General features: G+C 39.2%; 3 protein-coding genes and 1 long non-coding RNA gene across 7 annotated transcripts; all 4 read left to right on the top strand.

Moving 5' to 3' along the window:
* The first annotated feature begins 4,946 nt into the window (after positions 1-4,946).
* Positions 4,947-7,100, top strand: odam (odontogenic, ameloblast associated). Its single transcript, XM_008317149.2, has 9 exons — positions 4,947-5,130; positions 5,229-5,264; positions 5,360-5,407; positions 5,485-5,736; positions 5,803-5,859; positions 5,946-6,068; positions 6,739-6,771; positions 6,872-6,955; positions 7,030-7,100. The coding sequence occupies exons 1-9, from the start codon at positions 5,068-5,070 to the stop codon at positions 7,063-7,065; spliced, it is 732 nt and encodes a 243-aa protein (XP_008315371.1). The 5' UTR covers positions 4,947-5,067; the 3' UTR covers positions 7,066-7,100.
* Positions 7,101-7,827: 727 nt separating this feature from the next.
* LOC103383848 (spore coat protein SP96-like) lies at positions 7,828-9,304 on the top strand. 4 transcript variants are annotated; one of them, XM_008317158.2, is made up of 4 exons: positions 7,828-7,926; positions 8,039-8,112; positions 8,208-8,276; positions 8,368-9,304. In XM_008317158.2, the coding sequence occupies exons 2-4, from the start codon at positions 8,056-8,058 to the stop codon at positions 8,545-8,547; spliced, it is 306 nt and encodes a 101-aa protein (XP_008315380.1). In that variant the 5' UTR covers positions 7,828-7,926; positions 8,039-8,055; the 3' UTR covers positions 8,548-9,304. The 4 variants fall into 4 exon arrangements, with proteins under 4 accessions (XP_008315380.1, XP_024914654.1, XP_024914656.1 ...); XM_025058886.1 differs by having other exon boundaries at positions 8,039-8,276; XM_025058888.1 differs by having other exon boundaries at positions 7,830-8,112.
* Positions 9,305-10,475: 1,171 nt separating this feature from the next.
* Positions 10,476-11,691, top strand: LOC103383849 (anaphase-promoting complex subunit cdh1-like). The gene is made up of 3 exons (XM_008317159.3): positions 10,476-10,690; positions 10,813-10,866; positions 10,940-11,691. Exons 1-3 carry the CDS (start codon positions 10,634-10,636, stop codon positions 11,099-11,101), a joined length of 273 nt encoding a protein of 90 aa, XP_008315381.1. The 5' UTR covers positions 10,476-10,633; the 3' UTR covers positions 11,102-11,691.
* A 711-nt stretch (positions 11,692-12,402) lies between these two features.
* On the top strand, positions 12,403-13,785 carry LOC103383839 (uncharacterized). The gene is made up of 4 exons (XR_522036.2): positions 12,403-13,059; positions 13,140-13,205; positions 13,496-13,537; positions 13,640-13,785. It is a non-coding gene; the product is annotated as an uncharacterized LOC103383839 (long non-coding RNA).
* Positions 13,786-15,247: the final 1,462 nt, after the last annotated feature.

Below are 15,247 nucleotides of genomic sequence, written 5' to 3'. Positions count from 1 at the left end.
CAGTGGCAGCCGCACAGGAAGAGGAGGAGGAGGAGGAGGAAGATGAGGAGGAAGAAGAGTGTTCTGGAATGGGGGTGGAGCAGAATCAAGCAAATTGAGATCATATGGCCTCCAGACACATACATCCCATGATTAATGTCTCTGTGTCCTCTTCCTGTTACTGTCTCCTCCACGTGGAAACTTTCACTATCACCCAGAATGAATAAATATTTGAAGTGAACTATTGTCTAATGTTTTTTTTGTATTTTTATTTCACTCAAATTATAATTGGTATTACACGTTTCTCAAAACAGTCTAAATCTGACATGCCATTCCATGGGTGTGACTCTATAGCAGTAATTCTAGTGTGAAAGTCTACCAACTATAAATGTATACTTATGGTGTGAGTGGATTGCAAAACAGTGGTCTTGGTTTTTGAATATGAAAGACATCCAGTCACGTCCATCATGGCAGAACTCCTGGAATAACAGGCTCACAGTTTTTAAAAAACTCAACTTTAATGTGAAATAATAAATCTGGCTAAATATATGTCATATAATAAATCTAGTACCTCGATAAGACACTGCAAACAGGAAGTAACAGTTTTTTAATCGAAACAACATGACAGTGTATAATTAGGGCTGTTTACCTGGTCTGCTGTGGGCTGCCAAGTCAGCAGCCAAACAAAAATATTTCCCAGACAGCCTCAGTATGAGACAACCTTCCAGCCAACCACAGCAGCCATGAGTGTATGACCCCAAACAACATGAGAATCTGTGTTTGTTGATGAAATCTGAACAGACAGCTGTTTCTGACCAAAGGGATTAAAAGAGGTCAGTATAGTAGGAGTAGATATATATAAAGAGTTGGACCAGTAACAAAGAGGATCATTTACTGCAGTTTTGCACACCTTCTGTAACGCAGAACTACTCTGAGATCTGCAGATTTATAGATAGATAGATAAATAGATAGGTAGACAGAGAGACATATAGAGACAAGCAAAATGTTAGTTGTCTCTGCCCTCATGTCCACAGCTGTATTTACTGCCATGCTGTGGTTGTTTCATTGTCACCGACAGGATCACCACAGCCCTCTCTGAGGAGCCAAGTCCCACTAACCCTGACCCTAGTACTGTACCTATCACAGAATCCCCTGACTCTGACCTCTGACTTGACCTTGACATTTTCTTTTTTTACTTTCTCTACCCAGACTGTGGGACAAGTGGGAAAGTTCTGAGCTGATATGGCTGCCAAGAGAAAAACAAGATATGAGGCCCATCATCATGGCCACACTGAGACAGACACAACTCTCAGACACAGCCAGCTCCAACAGATAAACAGACCTTTGAACGTACAGAAGGTTCTAGCACGCCGATGTAGCCAAGTAGTATAAATGACTTTGGCCTCGGCAGAGCTTGAACGTACAGAAGGTTCTAGCACTCCGATGTAGCCAAGTATAAATGACTTTGGCCTCGGCAGAGTCCCCACCCCGACATGTAACCTCTGAGTGACGCCTCAGAAGTCTACACTATCTATCTATCTATCTATCTATCTATCTATCTATCTATCTATCTATCTATCTATCTATCTATCTATCTATCTATCTATCTATCTATCTAGATGCTACAATCCAAGTACTGCTCATGTAGTAAAACATTTTGTTTGATTTGATATTCCACACATGATGATGTCAGTTGTTTGTGTCCTGCAGCCACAACAATCTGATGGTTTTTAGTCCAGCGGCTTCTGGAAATCTCCACAAACCCACCTCAGATTCTGCATCACTGTGTAATTGGTTGTGGTTTTTCAGCTGCAACAAAGGCAGTTGTGGACAGATGAGCAGGGTTGGCTCTTCATAGAGGACTACTCACTGGGCTACTTACCTTTTCTCCCTTTATTGTCCAAAAGAAGATGTCATATTCCAGGTGTCTATGACACACAGGTGACAGGTACTATGGGGCTCGTCAACAACAACCATGTTCTGTCTTCTAATTGGACCATAATAATCTCCGGGCCAGATATAAGGCATTTAACACGCGCTCACACAGTGTTTAGTGTAGTCTTTGTCTGTTTTATCTGATTTAAAGAGTCAAAGGAGAGACGAATTTCAGGCTTGTTGTAAACAGGATAGGGCAAAAGAAAAGAAAAAAGAAAAGAAAATTCAACAGGCCTAAATATGAAGATCCTTTGTCTTACAACATTTGTGGTTACCATCTGTTATGTGAGTATTTTATACCCATGTATGTACGTACATATGTATGTATGTATGTACGTACATCCCCAGTCCATTTAAGTCAATAGTTTCATACATTATTGACTCATCAAATATCATGTCTATTTACTTACAGGTCAGCGCGGGCAAGGTGAGGACTATATGGACTAATTATTTCTCTCTGTGATGTCTACAAAGTGATACGTGAACTGGAACAATTGTTTTGTAGAAATTAAGCCACGGCTAAAAGTAACCAGTGCTTTAATCAGGTTCTCCTTGTCTCCTTCCACACAGACACAGAAGTTATTAGCAGCTATGATGGCAGCGAATATGAACGCAGGGATGATGGCAGGTGCGAATGGCGGCATCGTCAACCCTGGCCTGATGGCACGAGGCATAAACCTGCCTGTAGGGGCCGCCGCTGGGGCAGGCTTCTTCGGTCAGCCAATGTATGCGCAGGTACAGGTACAGTGTAAAAACTGTTCACAATGCAACCACAAGGTGACACTCTCTGACTGACTCTGACTTCATGGTGCTCCTACATAGAACGTTGAAATACTACTACTACTACTAATGATGATAATAATAATAATAAGGTGAAATAAAATAAAATCATGACATTTCTGTCCTTACTCTCAAAGCTCGTTCCTGGAGTCCCTGCTTTTGCTGCACCAGCTCCATTTCCTAATGTTTATCCTATGCCTGCAGTTAACACGGTAAGTATCAAAAACACACATATTGTAACAGTATTGGTGTTATGTGACAAAATGTATTCAATATTGCTTGTGCTTAATAAAACATTTTAAAATATATGTATACTTTTAGCTTCCCTTTTCTGGACTCCCTCAAATGGCAGCAGGGAATCCTCTCCAGCAGCCGGCCATTGTAAATAGAATATTGTTTTTTGTTTTTTGTTTTTATATTGCGTTTTACCATGACCTAGAAGACACAGAAAACCAGTGACTCTTTTCCCGCATTTTTCTTTTCTCTTCAGGGGGCTCTAGGGGGTGTCCTGACTCAACAACTCCCCCCTCAGGTTGATCCCCTTAGAAGATTCAGGGTGAGAAGATGAATGTTTATCTTCTGCAGTGGTACAAAATAAGAAATTGCGCGAATTGACTTTTGTTTTCTGCATTTATTTTTCTCTTCAGCGTCAGGTTATGAAACAGGGGGAGCTCTCAGAAACTACCCTTGATACTCAAGTAATTTCATTTATTAACCCATTCACAGATGCAATTAATTTTAAATTCTCATCAACATATTTCTTTCCCAATTTCTTAGATTCCAGCTCCTGACAAACAGACGACTCTGTGTGGTGGAGATGGGAAGCCGAACAATAACTAACAAAATAAAACACACATTTCTTGTGTTCTAATCACAGGAGCTTTTGCATTGAATAAATACAAATAAATTACGAAAGTAATGCGTGGGATACATTCTTTTACAGTAACATAACGCTGGTATTCATAGTGACTCTCTACTGCCATCTATCGGCCAATCTTTATATCAACTAATGCATAGTAAAATAAACTGTTACCGATGTTCACAGCTGAAATAAAGCAGTTTCTCCATTTTGTTAGGGTCACACAAAAGGTAAAAAAGTTCATTACTATAATAGTATTTCATGAGTGCATTATTGGAAGAGAAACACTGGTCTGGGTTTAACATGAAACATACGTTGGACTACAGTGATACTGTACATTTTACAATAAACTTAATTATATATATATTGGAGAATATATAATATAAAATAATATATATAACATATTGGAAAAAACGTTTGGATTTTTCTGCGTGTAACTTGCGCAATAAGGCAGACAGATACTGACATACTTTATTAATTACTCCTTAAGGAGCCTTTGACAAGTACAGTTCATTAAACAAGAAAAATGTGAATAAAATCCAAAACCATATGTTTCAGACACCAATATTTGTGACACAAAACAATGTCTTTAAAATCAAAGTCCCTGAAAACAGGCTAATATGGATGATTTCTCATCATGATTCAGCATGGCCCGACCTAATATGAGATTTAAGTCAGTTCAATGTAAAACTTAAAATGGAGTCTCAATATCTTAAATGATGCCATAAGCCACAGAAATATCACATCAGGCCAGCTTTTGTTTTCCAGTTAGGCAGGTCCATGTGGCCGACTGAGCCACTGTACACCACTGTGGGCTGAATACATGATACATACTTGTCAGAACTGGGCCTCAGTCTCTGTGCTCTCTGAAGAATCATTGGAGTTATTTATTTGTTTCTGTTGTATTAAAATGTGCCAGGTGTCATCTTTCAGAACAGCTATTTAAAAAGTTCAGCTTTTTTTAGCTGCACAAGTTTAAAATGTCTGTCACTGCATTTTATGTCATACTGCTGTACTGAGACTAGTTATTGAAAAGACATCCAGCAGTAAAATTGCCATTAAAACGATCACAAAATGAAACAAGAAACAAAGTGTCTACAACAAATGTACTTTTTTTTCCCTCCCCAGACAAGCATTACCACCTGTTACACCCAAGTTTCTGCAAATGTAGGCAAATTTGGGTCTAATTATAGTGGGGATTTGTTTTTTTGTGTGTAAAAATTGCAGCTCCTATACTTTTGAATCCAGATTCCTTAAGACCTGCCAATGCTTCGACACAGACCGTGTGTAGAGACATGACTTACACTTAATAACATACCAACTAGCACTGTGTTGTAAATGTCTGAGAATGAGAAACGTCTGTGACACTGACCACACATTGTCCAAACAGGCCATTGGTGGACGGTAACAGCTCACATCAGACAATTTATAAGGGACATGGACCAGATGAGAAGACCAGCAGACAGGACTGAACATCAGGAGCTCAGCACCAGAACAAGGACTCTGTGTCAGACATGATGAAGCTGCGAACCGTCTTCCTGTTGGCCTGTCTGTTGAGGACCAGCTTGGCTCTGCCAGTGAGTTGCATCCACTCTTCTACAGTATACTGTACTGTGTGTCGTGTACTGTGGTATTTAAAAGTTACAGATTATTTCACTTTTTTTTTCTTTTATAGTTGCAGATTGGGATTATTGCAAGCAACAGTAACGAGGTAACACGGCCACGGCATTTTCCCACAAAACATTTTACCTGGAATTATCTGATAATCTCAGGTCTAAATCTAATCCTGCACTTTTGTGACTTCAGATCTTGAGGCTGAATGGACTAACTCTAGCAGCTCTTGGACAAGCGCAGGTATAGAACTGAAGTCAAGAAAGCAAATAAACTTTGTTTTCCTGTGCATATTCTCAAAACATAAATGTCACCCTCAGGCAGCGTCATTCCTGCCCCCGTTCGTACTGCAGCAGCAGCAGCAGCCGGAGGTGCTCCTCACTCCACAGATGGTGAACTTGAACCCCCAGCTGGCAGGTCCTTTTGGTCCCCAGGGGCCTCAGTTCCTGTTCCCAAACCAGGGAAACCAGCTGACCCCTGTGATTGTCCCCAACGGCCAACAAGATCAGGGGGGGCTTCCACAGGACCCCAACAACCCTAATGTTCCGCAGCAGAACCCAAACACAGTTCAGGTACAACATTGATCTTACAGCCATGTTTTTTTTGTGGCCTCATGTAATAATGAATTATTCTTTCAGATGTATCCACAGTTTCACTACCCAGCCTACGGATTCCCCCAGTTTCCCAGGCAGCAGGTAAGAAGTCCAACATTTTCAGCAAGTCTCGTGTTCTCAGTGAAGAAACAAACTTCATATTTAACTGTTTCATTAACCACCTACAGAGTTACCAGTACTTTGTGCCCTCATATGGATATCCTCAACAGAGGAACACAGTAATGCTTCCACCCAACAATGGCCAGCAGAACCCTGAGAGAACCACACAGAGGACACAGCTCCCTCTGCAGGTCAGACGTTAAGAACGACATCACGGAAAAAGATCTTGCTCTCTTGTTAGAAAGAAACAAATGATCAGAAAATATAAAATATATTGTTTGTGGTTAGGCTTACTCTCTGAACCACCCCCCAAAGATGTAGCCTAAAGATAACCACAGCTGTAGATGTTGAGTGATTCCTGGACAGTTGTACTGACTTTGATGCAACAACAACCAGTAATAACAGTTTTCTGGTCAGACAATGTCTGCACAGTGGTGAGCTATCATCACAGACCTATTAGAGTGTTTAGTGATAACATATGATGACTGCATACCTTAGTTCAGCCATGGGCAAACTAAGGCTCGGGGGCTGGATACGGCCCGTTCATCTTTTTAATCCGGCCCGCAAAACCTTTCAAATTATATAATTTATTTATATTATCATTATACTTCGGCCTTTTCCCTGCAATACTCACGTTTCCCCAATAGATAGCATAGAAAATGAAAAAAAAACATTTTAGCATTTTAGCCTTTATGCATGACTTTTACATCATTTATCCCGTAAAATGTTCCCCCATTTCAATTTTAAGACAATTGTGGACCACGAGTCAAAAAGTTTGCCCACACGGATTATTTTGTCCCTTGAAGTTCATGTTATTCTCCTGTTGTTTATATATATTTTTTCACATATGTTGTTTTTCAGCAGGGTTCTCAGCCAAAGGTGCCAACAGAGAGGGTAGGTGAACAACACAATCCTTTTCTTTCATTATTACCTACAGTATAAACTACTTCCATAACAGTCATCTCTAATGGCTGTGGTGTATGACTATTACCAGACCTGGCCACTGGAGACACAGAAAGAGTCTACAACGATCCCCCCTAATCCTCGTGGTGACGCATCTGGCCCTGGAGTTGACGAGGTACAGTTTTTGACACACACACAAAAGACTAAATGACGTCTCTGAGAAAATTAATGACTAAACCTTTTCTCCAGGGTAATTTCAACTTTCCCTTCCTGTTTGAGCCTTAGACGTCACCGGGGGCTCGTTCTTCTGCAGAATACCTTTGAGTATTTTGAGCGTTTTGTTCTGAATGCTGTTTATTTGTATAACAAATCCTGGCTGCCTTTGTTGTTTTCAGAACTTGTCCAATAAACATCAGATACAAACTTCCAGAGTTTTAATCTAGCACACATGGTGTTGTTTTTTTATATATTGTACAGAGAAGGTTGTGGCAGTGACACCCATGAATTATGGAGGTAAATATTCAAACTATTACAAAACTATAAAAAAATACTGTATATTAATATTGAGATCATTTACAGTATTAAAAATTAAATAGATACAGACTGTATGAATTAAATTAAAATTAAATAGATACAGACTGTATGAACTCTTCCATCATAGAAGCACACAAACCAATAATGTTATTCCCAGTTACTAAAAAAATAAAAAACAAACTGCGGCAGATTATGAAATACACCACATATTATCAAACATTTTAATCATACACAATTATTTACAAAACATGATGACCTGCCTTTTAATAATTAATTTTTTTATTAACTATAAAGTCGTATTATTATTGTATATAATTGGGATGCTGTAAAGCACAAGAACATTAAATAAGGTAAATAAAGAGGTTTAAATAACTTGGTGTGACACAGAGGAAACAGACATTAAGGTCTGCTCCGAAGTGTCAGCTGTTCAAACCATCTGAGGTCATTGACCACACCTTGGAAGGATACGATTTCCTAATAACTGCAATTCGTCAACAACGTTTGTGGAAATATCTGCCTGTTTACCCATATATAAGAGGAGAGAGACTTTAATCCCTGACATTACAACATTCACACTGTAAGCCAGCTGTGAGATCATCTACCAAAGATTAAGTATGAAGGATTTTTTATCTATTTAATTTTAAAAAAACAAAACTGTCTTATCTTTGAGATTTGATGAATTCGGAACTGTTTTTTTTCCTTCTTCCTTTGTCCTAATTTCCAGCTGTGGCCACTGAAACCATGCTGAAGGTACTGCTGATACTTGGATGCCTCCTGACCATTACCTTTGGTCAGCCTGTAAGTCTCTTTCTAATCCTCGTCCTCAGATGATTGTTGAAGTTGAAGAACCTGTAAAGCCAGTCTCCTACTGCAATATTTCTAAATTCCTACAGATGGCTCACAAGCGAGTTGCTCGCTCCAGTTCTGACTCGAGCTCCGACTCCGACTCAGATTCTGATGAGGTGAGTGTCACCTCCGGACCTCCGTCAGCTTCTGTGAAAGTTCTGTCAGATTGTGTTTGATCTTTGACAACCAATGTCATTGCATTTCCAGAGACGTGCCCCGAGCCGGCCTCGCGTCAACCAACAACAGATGCAGCTCCTGCTGACTCTCATGAAGCTCATGAAGACCACCACTACTGCACCAACAACCACCACCGCCACCACAACCACTACCACCACTGCAGCTACCACTACGGCCGCCACTACAGCCGCTGCTACCACCGCTGCGTAAAACAATCACAAATGTTACCGTACATTTGGGCTGGATTATACAACATGGATGTTTTGAGATTAGTACTTTGTCGAGTACTTGTTTGTTTTAGGATGAATCTTTGTACTCCTAAATTTTTTGTTCCAGCTGAATAAACAAAATTCAATGCAACCATTTTGGCTCAGTTTATTTCCTTCTCTGGATATTTTGATATATATACTTACTCAACTGTCTTCTACTACATCCTCAACCATGGACGAGTGGTAAACTCTTCAAATATGTCAAAAATGTACTGCTTTGTTTGTTCTAAATTCAACTTGTTTGCCAAGTGAAACACTAGAAACACGTCTTGTTATTGATCTGGTGTTTGTCGATGAAGCTGTGTGAACAAAAGTGTTGGACGTCAAATGATTTGTTCACCGTTCACTCGGCGTTTCAGCAGAAGAACGTGCAGCCTCAGTTTCTATGGTTTCCTATCTCCACTCCTCTGTGATTCATTCAGCTTTTGGTTTTATTTGCCATCCCGTCCGAGCCACACAGGTCGTCTATTTAACGAGAAAATAAGACCAGAGGCTAACTACAAACACAAAAAAAGTCAGTCAATCGGCATTTTTTTTAACAAAGTCAAAAAGTAACAACTTTCACTTCTTTGACAACAGATCCAGGCAGAAACAGTTCATCAAACAGAAACAAACATGAGCAAAAACACCAAGAACAAAGCATCGATATAAAACTAAAAGACTGAACTACACAGCAAGAAGAGCAAACACTGAACACAAAGCAGCAGCAGCAGCACAAAAAAAGACTGAGTGAAGGAGGGAGGTTTATATTCCCAGGCCACCAGGTGACACCTGTCAGACTGATTAACAAAGAGTCAGAGGACACAGGTGAGGCTGATGATCCTCTGATTAGCCCAGAGCACTAGACAGACGTTGGTATTTTTTGTTTTTTACTTCACTTAAGAATATTGTGTAATCCCTAGGTGTTCAACGCAGGTTCAGACACACACTCCTGGTTTGTGGACTTATCAATAATCATAGACAGTTATTATCAACACACCAACATCAGAATGTCTTCATTTTCTAAGTGTGTTGGGAAAACATCAAACAAAGGCTACAAAGAAAAAAAAAGTATATTCCACTATTCTCAAATTAGTGTTATGAAAAATCTTATCAGCCAATCCAGTATTTAATTGATTTTCATTTTTTATTTTGATAAAAAATAATTTCAATACATACTACAGTTTTATATTAGTCTGATCTGCAGACATTTTGTTCTAGAATTATTAATTGATTATGTTTGTTTTGTTTGTTACTTTGTTACAAATACACAGTAGTCAGAGTAGTACTTAAAAGAACTCAAGTAGCTATATTTGTGCGTGTCATGTGATCACAGCCATCAATCAAGCTCAGATATTTGTATATGCTACATTTAAATCAAACTGGATTTATATCTGTGAAAGTAAAAGAATGCAATTGTTTAAGTGTGATGTGTGATGTTTAAATCAGAATATTTTTTATAGAAGAATACTTTTGTATTGCAACCCCAAGGTTGAAAATCCCTGGTTTAAAACACTTGATCCTTGTCAAAGCCCCTACATTTGCAACTTCCAGAGCAAATCCTGATGTGTAACATCGAGTGGGCGAATAGGAACATCGGACAGCTTTGATATGGGACTGTGACTCACCTAAGCTCTGTGAAAGAACACGTGAGGTGATCAACACAATGGTCAGCTGCAGGTTGACCTTTCATAGCACTCAAAAATGTGTCAGGGATCAATACAAATGTTATGAAAAGCACAATAATAGCAATGCATTCTTTTTATTGAATGGATAAATAATCCATTCTGTTTTTGAACCACAGAGACAACACTCACCAACAGATTTCCTGTGCAGAGGCCGAGACGTTTCCTAATCTGTAGAATTTCCTAACAGTCGTTTGCTCCTGGATTAAACTCTGACACCGTGGCTGTATATAAAGGAGCACGCTCCCCAGAACAACCATCATCAACCAACAACCAACAACCAACAGTCAGACATCTGCAGCTGCAGCTTTGAACACTATAGACTTCTTTTTTGTTGATTGTTCAGGTATAACAACAGGAACCATGCTGAAGTGTCTGTTCGTTCTTGGATGTCTCCTCAGCCTGGCTGTGGCCAATCCTGTGAGTGTGACAGCAGCACTTTTACCACCTTGTTTTTTTTATTTATTTATTTTTAAAATGCATTTTATAAGAAGCAAAAATGTGACTGTGATGTTTGTAACATAATAACTGCTTCCTTACAGCTCGAGGAAAATCACAAAAGAGTTGCTCGCTCTGATTCTTCCGAGTCAAACGAAGTAAGAACCTTGTAACGTCATGTTGATTCAAATCCTCCACTCTGTGGCTAACAGCCTTTCTTCTCTTTTTCAGACCGGTGGTGGAAATCCTTTAAACAATCAACTTCTCAACCTGTTGATGGCTGAAATAATCAGGGCACTGTTTACTACAACTACAGCCACAACAACTACTCCAACTACTACTACTCCAACAACTACCACCACCACCACCACCACTGCTGCAACTACTGTATAAAACTATCATTTACCCAGGGTTCAATACCAATCTGTGAAGAATAATGTACATGACCTAAACCTTAAACTCTGTACAACCTGATGAATAAACTTCTGAAATGAAAAGTTGGCCATTGCTTCTTCTTTGTGTTATTTTGGGAAAAGACTAAGTGAGATGTAGGACGTAAACCTTTGGAGGACTCAACAGTGATACAAAAACTGCTAAAATACTAATATCATTCTTTTCCATTATTCATTAATATAATTATAAACTCAACAGCACCATATGGTGGCACTTAGCTAAGGTTGATTCAACACTGTACTTATCCCCTAAACATATACAGTCACTTTAACAGTTCTTTGTTGGTATTTGATAGTGTGGGTATAAACGAAGTACAATTTGTTCAATGTCTATGAAGATTCTCAGGTCACGAACATGAAAGAAAGCAGCAGTTGTACAACAGAAGTTAAAAATGCCAGAACAGAGAGGTGAAGCCTAACTGTTCTCAGGGATCATCGCATGAAGACATGTGACCCAAGAAGAAGCTAAAGTAATGATGGACAATATAAATCAAACTGTTGAGTATCTGCTGAGAAACAAGACTGAAACAAGACTGACAACGTTCTCATCAAAAGGTACCAATATAAGAAAATAAAAATATTGAAGGGCCACAGCATCGGCATGTTTCTCCAAGTGGGTACATTTAGCTATGATACCTATGTGGTTCAGATAATATCGCAAGTCTAATCAGGGTTGAGTCAAGATGTAGGTCAATACCCAGAATTCTTTTCATTTTTGTTTTCCAAAAGTCTATGATGTTGGGGCACAGTGAAGTCACCCACCGTGTCACTGTTCCTCCAGCGTAACTGATGTTTTACACATCTTTAACTTCCAGTCAAACTCCCTCCATGTTGGACTGTGAGCTAATATAGGTCCACATCTGAATGTGTCCTTCCAATCATCATCCACTGTTATTACATCTGCTTCCAGTTCCCATCTTTCTTTAAGATCCACATGACTCTCACTGGATTATTACTGTCTTATTATGTATGTTAAATAATAGTAATGGACATAGATGTATTTTTCAAACAGGGTCAGTGAGGTCATGGAACCCTGTTTTTTGTAATATACCAGTCTGTAGTACTAGTTATACTAGTTAGTGTCTTTGTACAGTGACATTTCATTTGCGTTATGGTTTAAAACACGTTTGAACATCGTTCTAATTACACCTTCATTGTGCAAACCCAAACACAACATTGACCAATGAGCTCAGTTACTGGTGTCTCAGTGTTGTATTGGTCAACCTGTAACCACGAGGACTGTCCAATATCAGTAAAGCTCTTAATTATTTTACACAATGTCACTGTTTCGTCTCCTGGAGCAGACACAGAACCAGGAGCAGGTAAATACAGGGCTTTATTTACAAATTCAGGAATGTGCAAATGTCCGTTGAAGCAGGACTTGAGGTGGTGACAGTGGTGGAGCTGAAGCAGGGGAGCAGAGGGTGACGGTGGTGGAGCTGCTGACCCAGAAGTAAAAAACAACTCCCAAAACACCAAAACTAACTAGGAACTGTGGAATTACAAAAAGTGACGATGAGCTTATAAGCCGGTGTCCTGATGAGTTGGGATCACCGGCAGGTGTGTGTAATCACCAGCATTGACACAGCTCCAGTGACCAGGTACCTGTACACACAAGCCAAACACACACCCCAACACACTCCCATCCACCCACGGTGAAAAACACCACACTACACACACACGTGCAAAATAATAACAAGAAAAGGGTTCGAACTACATACACCCCCTCCGTCACCCACTAAGCCTCAGAGTCACATTGCAAAATGCCCAGGCTGCTCTTTGGTCACGAGTGATTGGTTGACAAAAACTATATAAAAGCATGGACACAGTCACAGTCAACATCCACATCACAACACTGTATTGGCCAGAAGTGTAATATATAGCCCAACATTTACAAAGGTAAGGAGGGATTCTCAAACATGTTGAATTTATGTTAGTATTTTATATTATGTTACTATTTAAAATAAATATTTTTTTAGATGGAGGTTTTTAGGATGAAGATTTTGGCTGTCGTTTTTGTCATGATGCTGGTCTCCAGCTCAATGGTAAGATGTTTCAACCAACTGTTTTTGAAAGTTCTTCTTACACTGGTTTTATTTAAGACACTCACTGGTCCTCAGTTGCGGCACCACAGCACAGCCTAGCGGCAAAAACTGCAAGCAGCAAAAACAATAACGTTTTAAAAACGTGTTTATTGTACGGAATGGGTGTGTAACAAAGTAGCATGTACTGTGAGATGTAAAACAAGGCTAACATTCACACTCAGAATAAGTTCAAACATTAATAAACTTTCACAATTTAATGCTTGAAATTAAACAGTGTGTTTTTCTTAAAGGCAAAACCAACGCATGTGATTGAAAAGCGCTCCAGTGAAGAGGTCAGTTTAAGATTTTACAACATGTAAATGAGAAAAACTTTTTTTTTTAATGAGTGAAAAACAAACAAACTTGTGTTTATCCTCTTCTCCTCCTGTTTACAGAGAACACAGTCTTCTACTTCCACCTCCACTATTTCTCAATTTGTGACTCAGCTGACTCAGCTGCTCCAGCTCATCAATCTCATCAGGGGTGTCCAGGCTGCGGGTTGAGCTCCCAGACGAGATGACACTGTGGATGAGAAAAGAACCCACGCACAAATAAAGCAATAAAGAAACTTTAAATTGCAATTCACTCACTGGTTTTTGTTTTAGAGTAAGGATCATCAAGATCAATCAATCAATCTATTTATGTTTTATTCATTTGCCTTTCTATTTGTTGTTGACCAAAAAACATGAAGGGCGTGGTCTGCCTGTGCACCCTCAGGTTTGTTGTCAACAGGGATAAATAAAGAGTGATTCATTTTGGTTCCTCCGGTGGTAACAACAGGACTCCCTTTGCTGTTTCAACTGTGAGATATGTGGGTTACAAAGACTCACACAGTAAATTTCCTCATTGTGGGACAAATAAGATACTTTTTTTGTTCATGTTTTTTATTTATTTATTTATTTATTTAACCAGCATAGATAAATGGTTTTATTTTGGCTAACGTTGACTACAGTAAATCACGATCCTCCAGCATGTTGTCTGATGGATTCTTTTTATGGGCTGTCAAATGATTACACTTTTTAATAACATGAATAATTTTTATATCCAACACAGATGCACCTTTAAACAAATGAACAAGAAAACGTTTTAGCGGTCAGCTGTGCCTTTCCCGTTTTTAAAAATCTAACATGTCTGTTGACTTTTTAATTTTGACAGATTTTCTTTGTCAATTTCTGCAACACTTGACTTTGGCACAAAACACAATAAAATCCTGAGGGTGATCATTATATTACAGGCTTGCGGAACGCACACTACGCATCATAAAACCTCTTGCCAAATAGATTTTTATATGGACTGTTTGTCTCAGCAGCGATGATCACAACACTGACAGACTTTCCACGCTCCTCTCCGAGGACACAGCTGTTTTTGTCTAATACTAAAAGTAGACGTTCAGACTGGGTTTGTTTAACAAAAAAAAAAAGACTCAGCATAATCTATGTCGGCACGAAATGGTACTCTCTCTTTAGCATATCAATCAACTTTTAGCTTCTGAGAATTTTCCCCACTTTTCCTACATTTATTCCTGATGCACAAGGATGAAATCACTGGCCTCGTTCATTTCTTGGAAAAATATGCACAATACACCAGAGTTATTGCGCTGTGAAAATGCTGATTGGTCAGAGCTGTTTTCTGTTTCTCTAGTAATGCTCTTTGGTTTTCCTGGCTGCCGAATACAGCCTCATATTTTCCCCCACAGATGTGAGAGTGGGCAACATTACATTACAGCTTTAAGCCCATGAACCAGTATAAATAATAGAAACAGTCATATCCAAAGAAATGGAAACGGCTGCAAAAGTAGGAATCTAAGAGTATTAAGTCCCGTTGGTGGATAGCATTATGGTCACTAATGAAGGTAAGACCCCAACGTTCTTCTCAGATATGGGGGTCTTCACACTTTAAACCCAATGCTCAGTATTTTGAGCTTACTTTACATCTCTTGATGTAAAGATAAGATCTATGATTCAGTAAAAAAGGAAAATCTTTGCATGACTTTTGCAGCAGGT

This window comes from Cynoglossus semilaevis, chromosome 9 (assembly GCF_000523025.1).
Source record: "Cynoglossus semilaevis isolate Cse_v1.0 chromosome 9, Cse_v1.0, whole genome shotgun sequence".
Taxonomy (NCBI): Eukaryota; Metazoa; Chordata; class Actinopteri; order Pleuronectiformes; family Cynoglossidae; genus Cynoglossus; species Cynoglossus semilaevis.
This window is presented reverse-complemented; position numbering and strand designations above follow the sequence as displayed.

Bases quoted from the DNA above. Each gene is read 5' to 3' on its own strand.
- LOC103383848 (XM_025058886.1), top strand. From the start codon at position 8,082: ATGCCTCCTGACCATTACCTTTGGTCAGCCTGTAAGTCTCTTTCTAAT. The intron at 8,277-8,367 runs GTGAGTGTCACC...TTGCATTTCCAG, and splicing joins CCGACTCAGATTCTGATGAG to AGACGTGCCCCGAGCCGGCC.
- odam (XM_008317149.2), top strand. From the start codon at position 5,068: ATGATGAAGCTGCGAACCGTCTTCCTGTTGGCCTGTCTGTTGAGGACC. The intron at 5,131-5,228 runs GTGAGTTGCATC...TTTCTTTTATAG, and splicing joins GGACCAGCTTGGCTCTGCCA to TTGCAGATTGGGATTATTGC. The intron at 6,772-6,871 runs GTAGGTGAACAA...GACTATTACCAG, and splicing joins CAAAGGTGCCAACAGAGAGG to ACCTGGCCACTGGAGACACA.
- LOC103383849 (XM_008317159.3), top strand. From the start codon at position 10,634: ATGCTGAAGTGTCTGTTCGTTCTTGGATGTCTCCTCAGCCTGGCTGTG. The intron at 10,691-10,812 runs GTGAGTGTGACA...GCTTCCTTACAG, and splicing joins GCCTGGCTGTGGCCAATCCT to CTCGAGGAAAATCACAAAAG. The intron at 10,867-10,939 runs GTAAGAACCTTG...TCTCTTTTTCAG, and splicing joins ATTCTTCCGAGTCAAACGAA to ACCGGTGGTGGAAATCCTTT.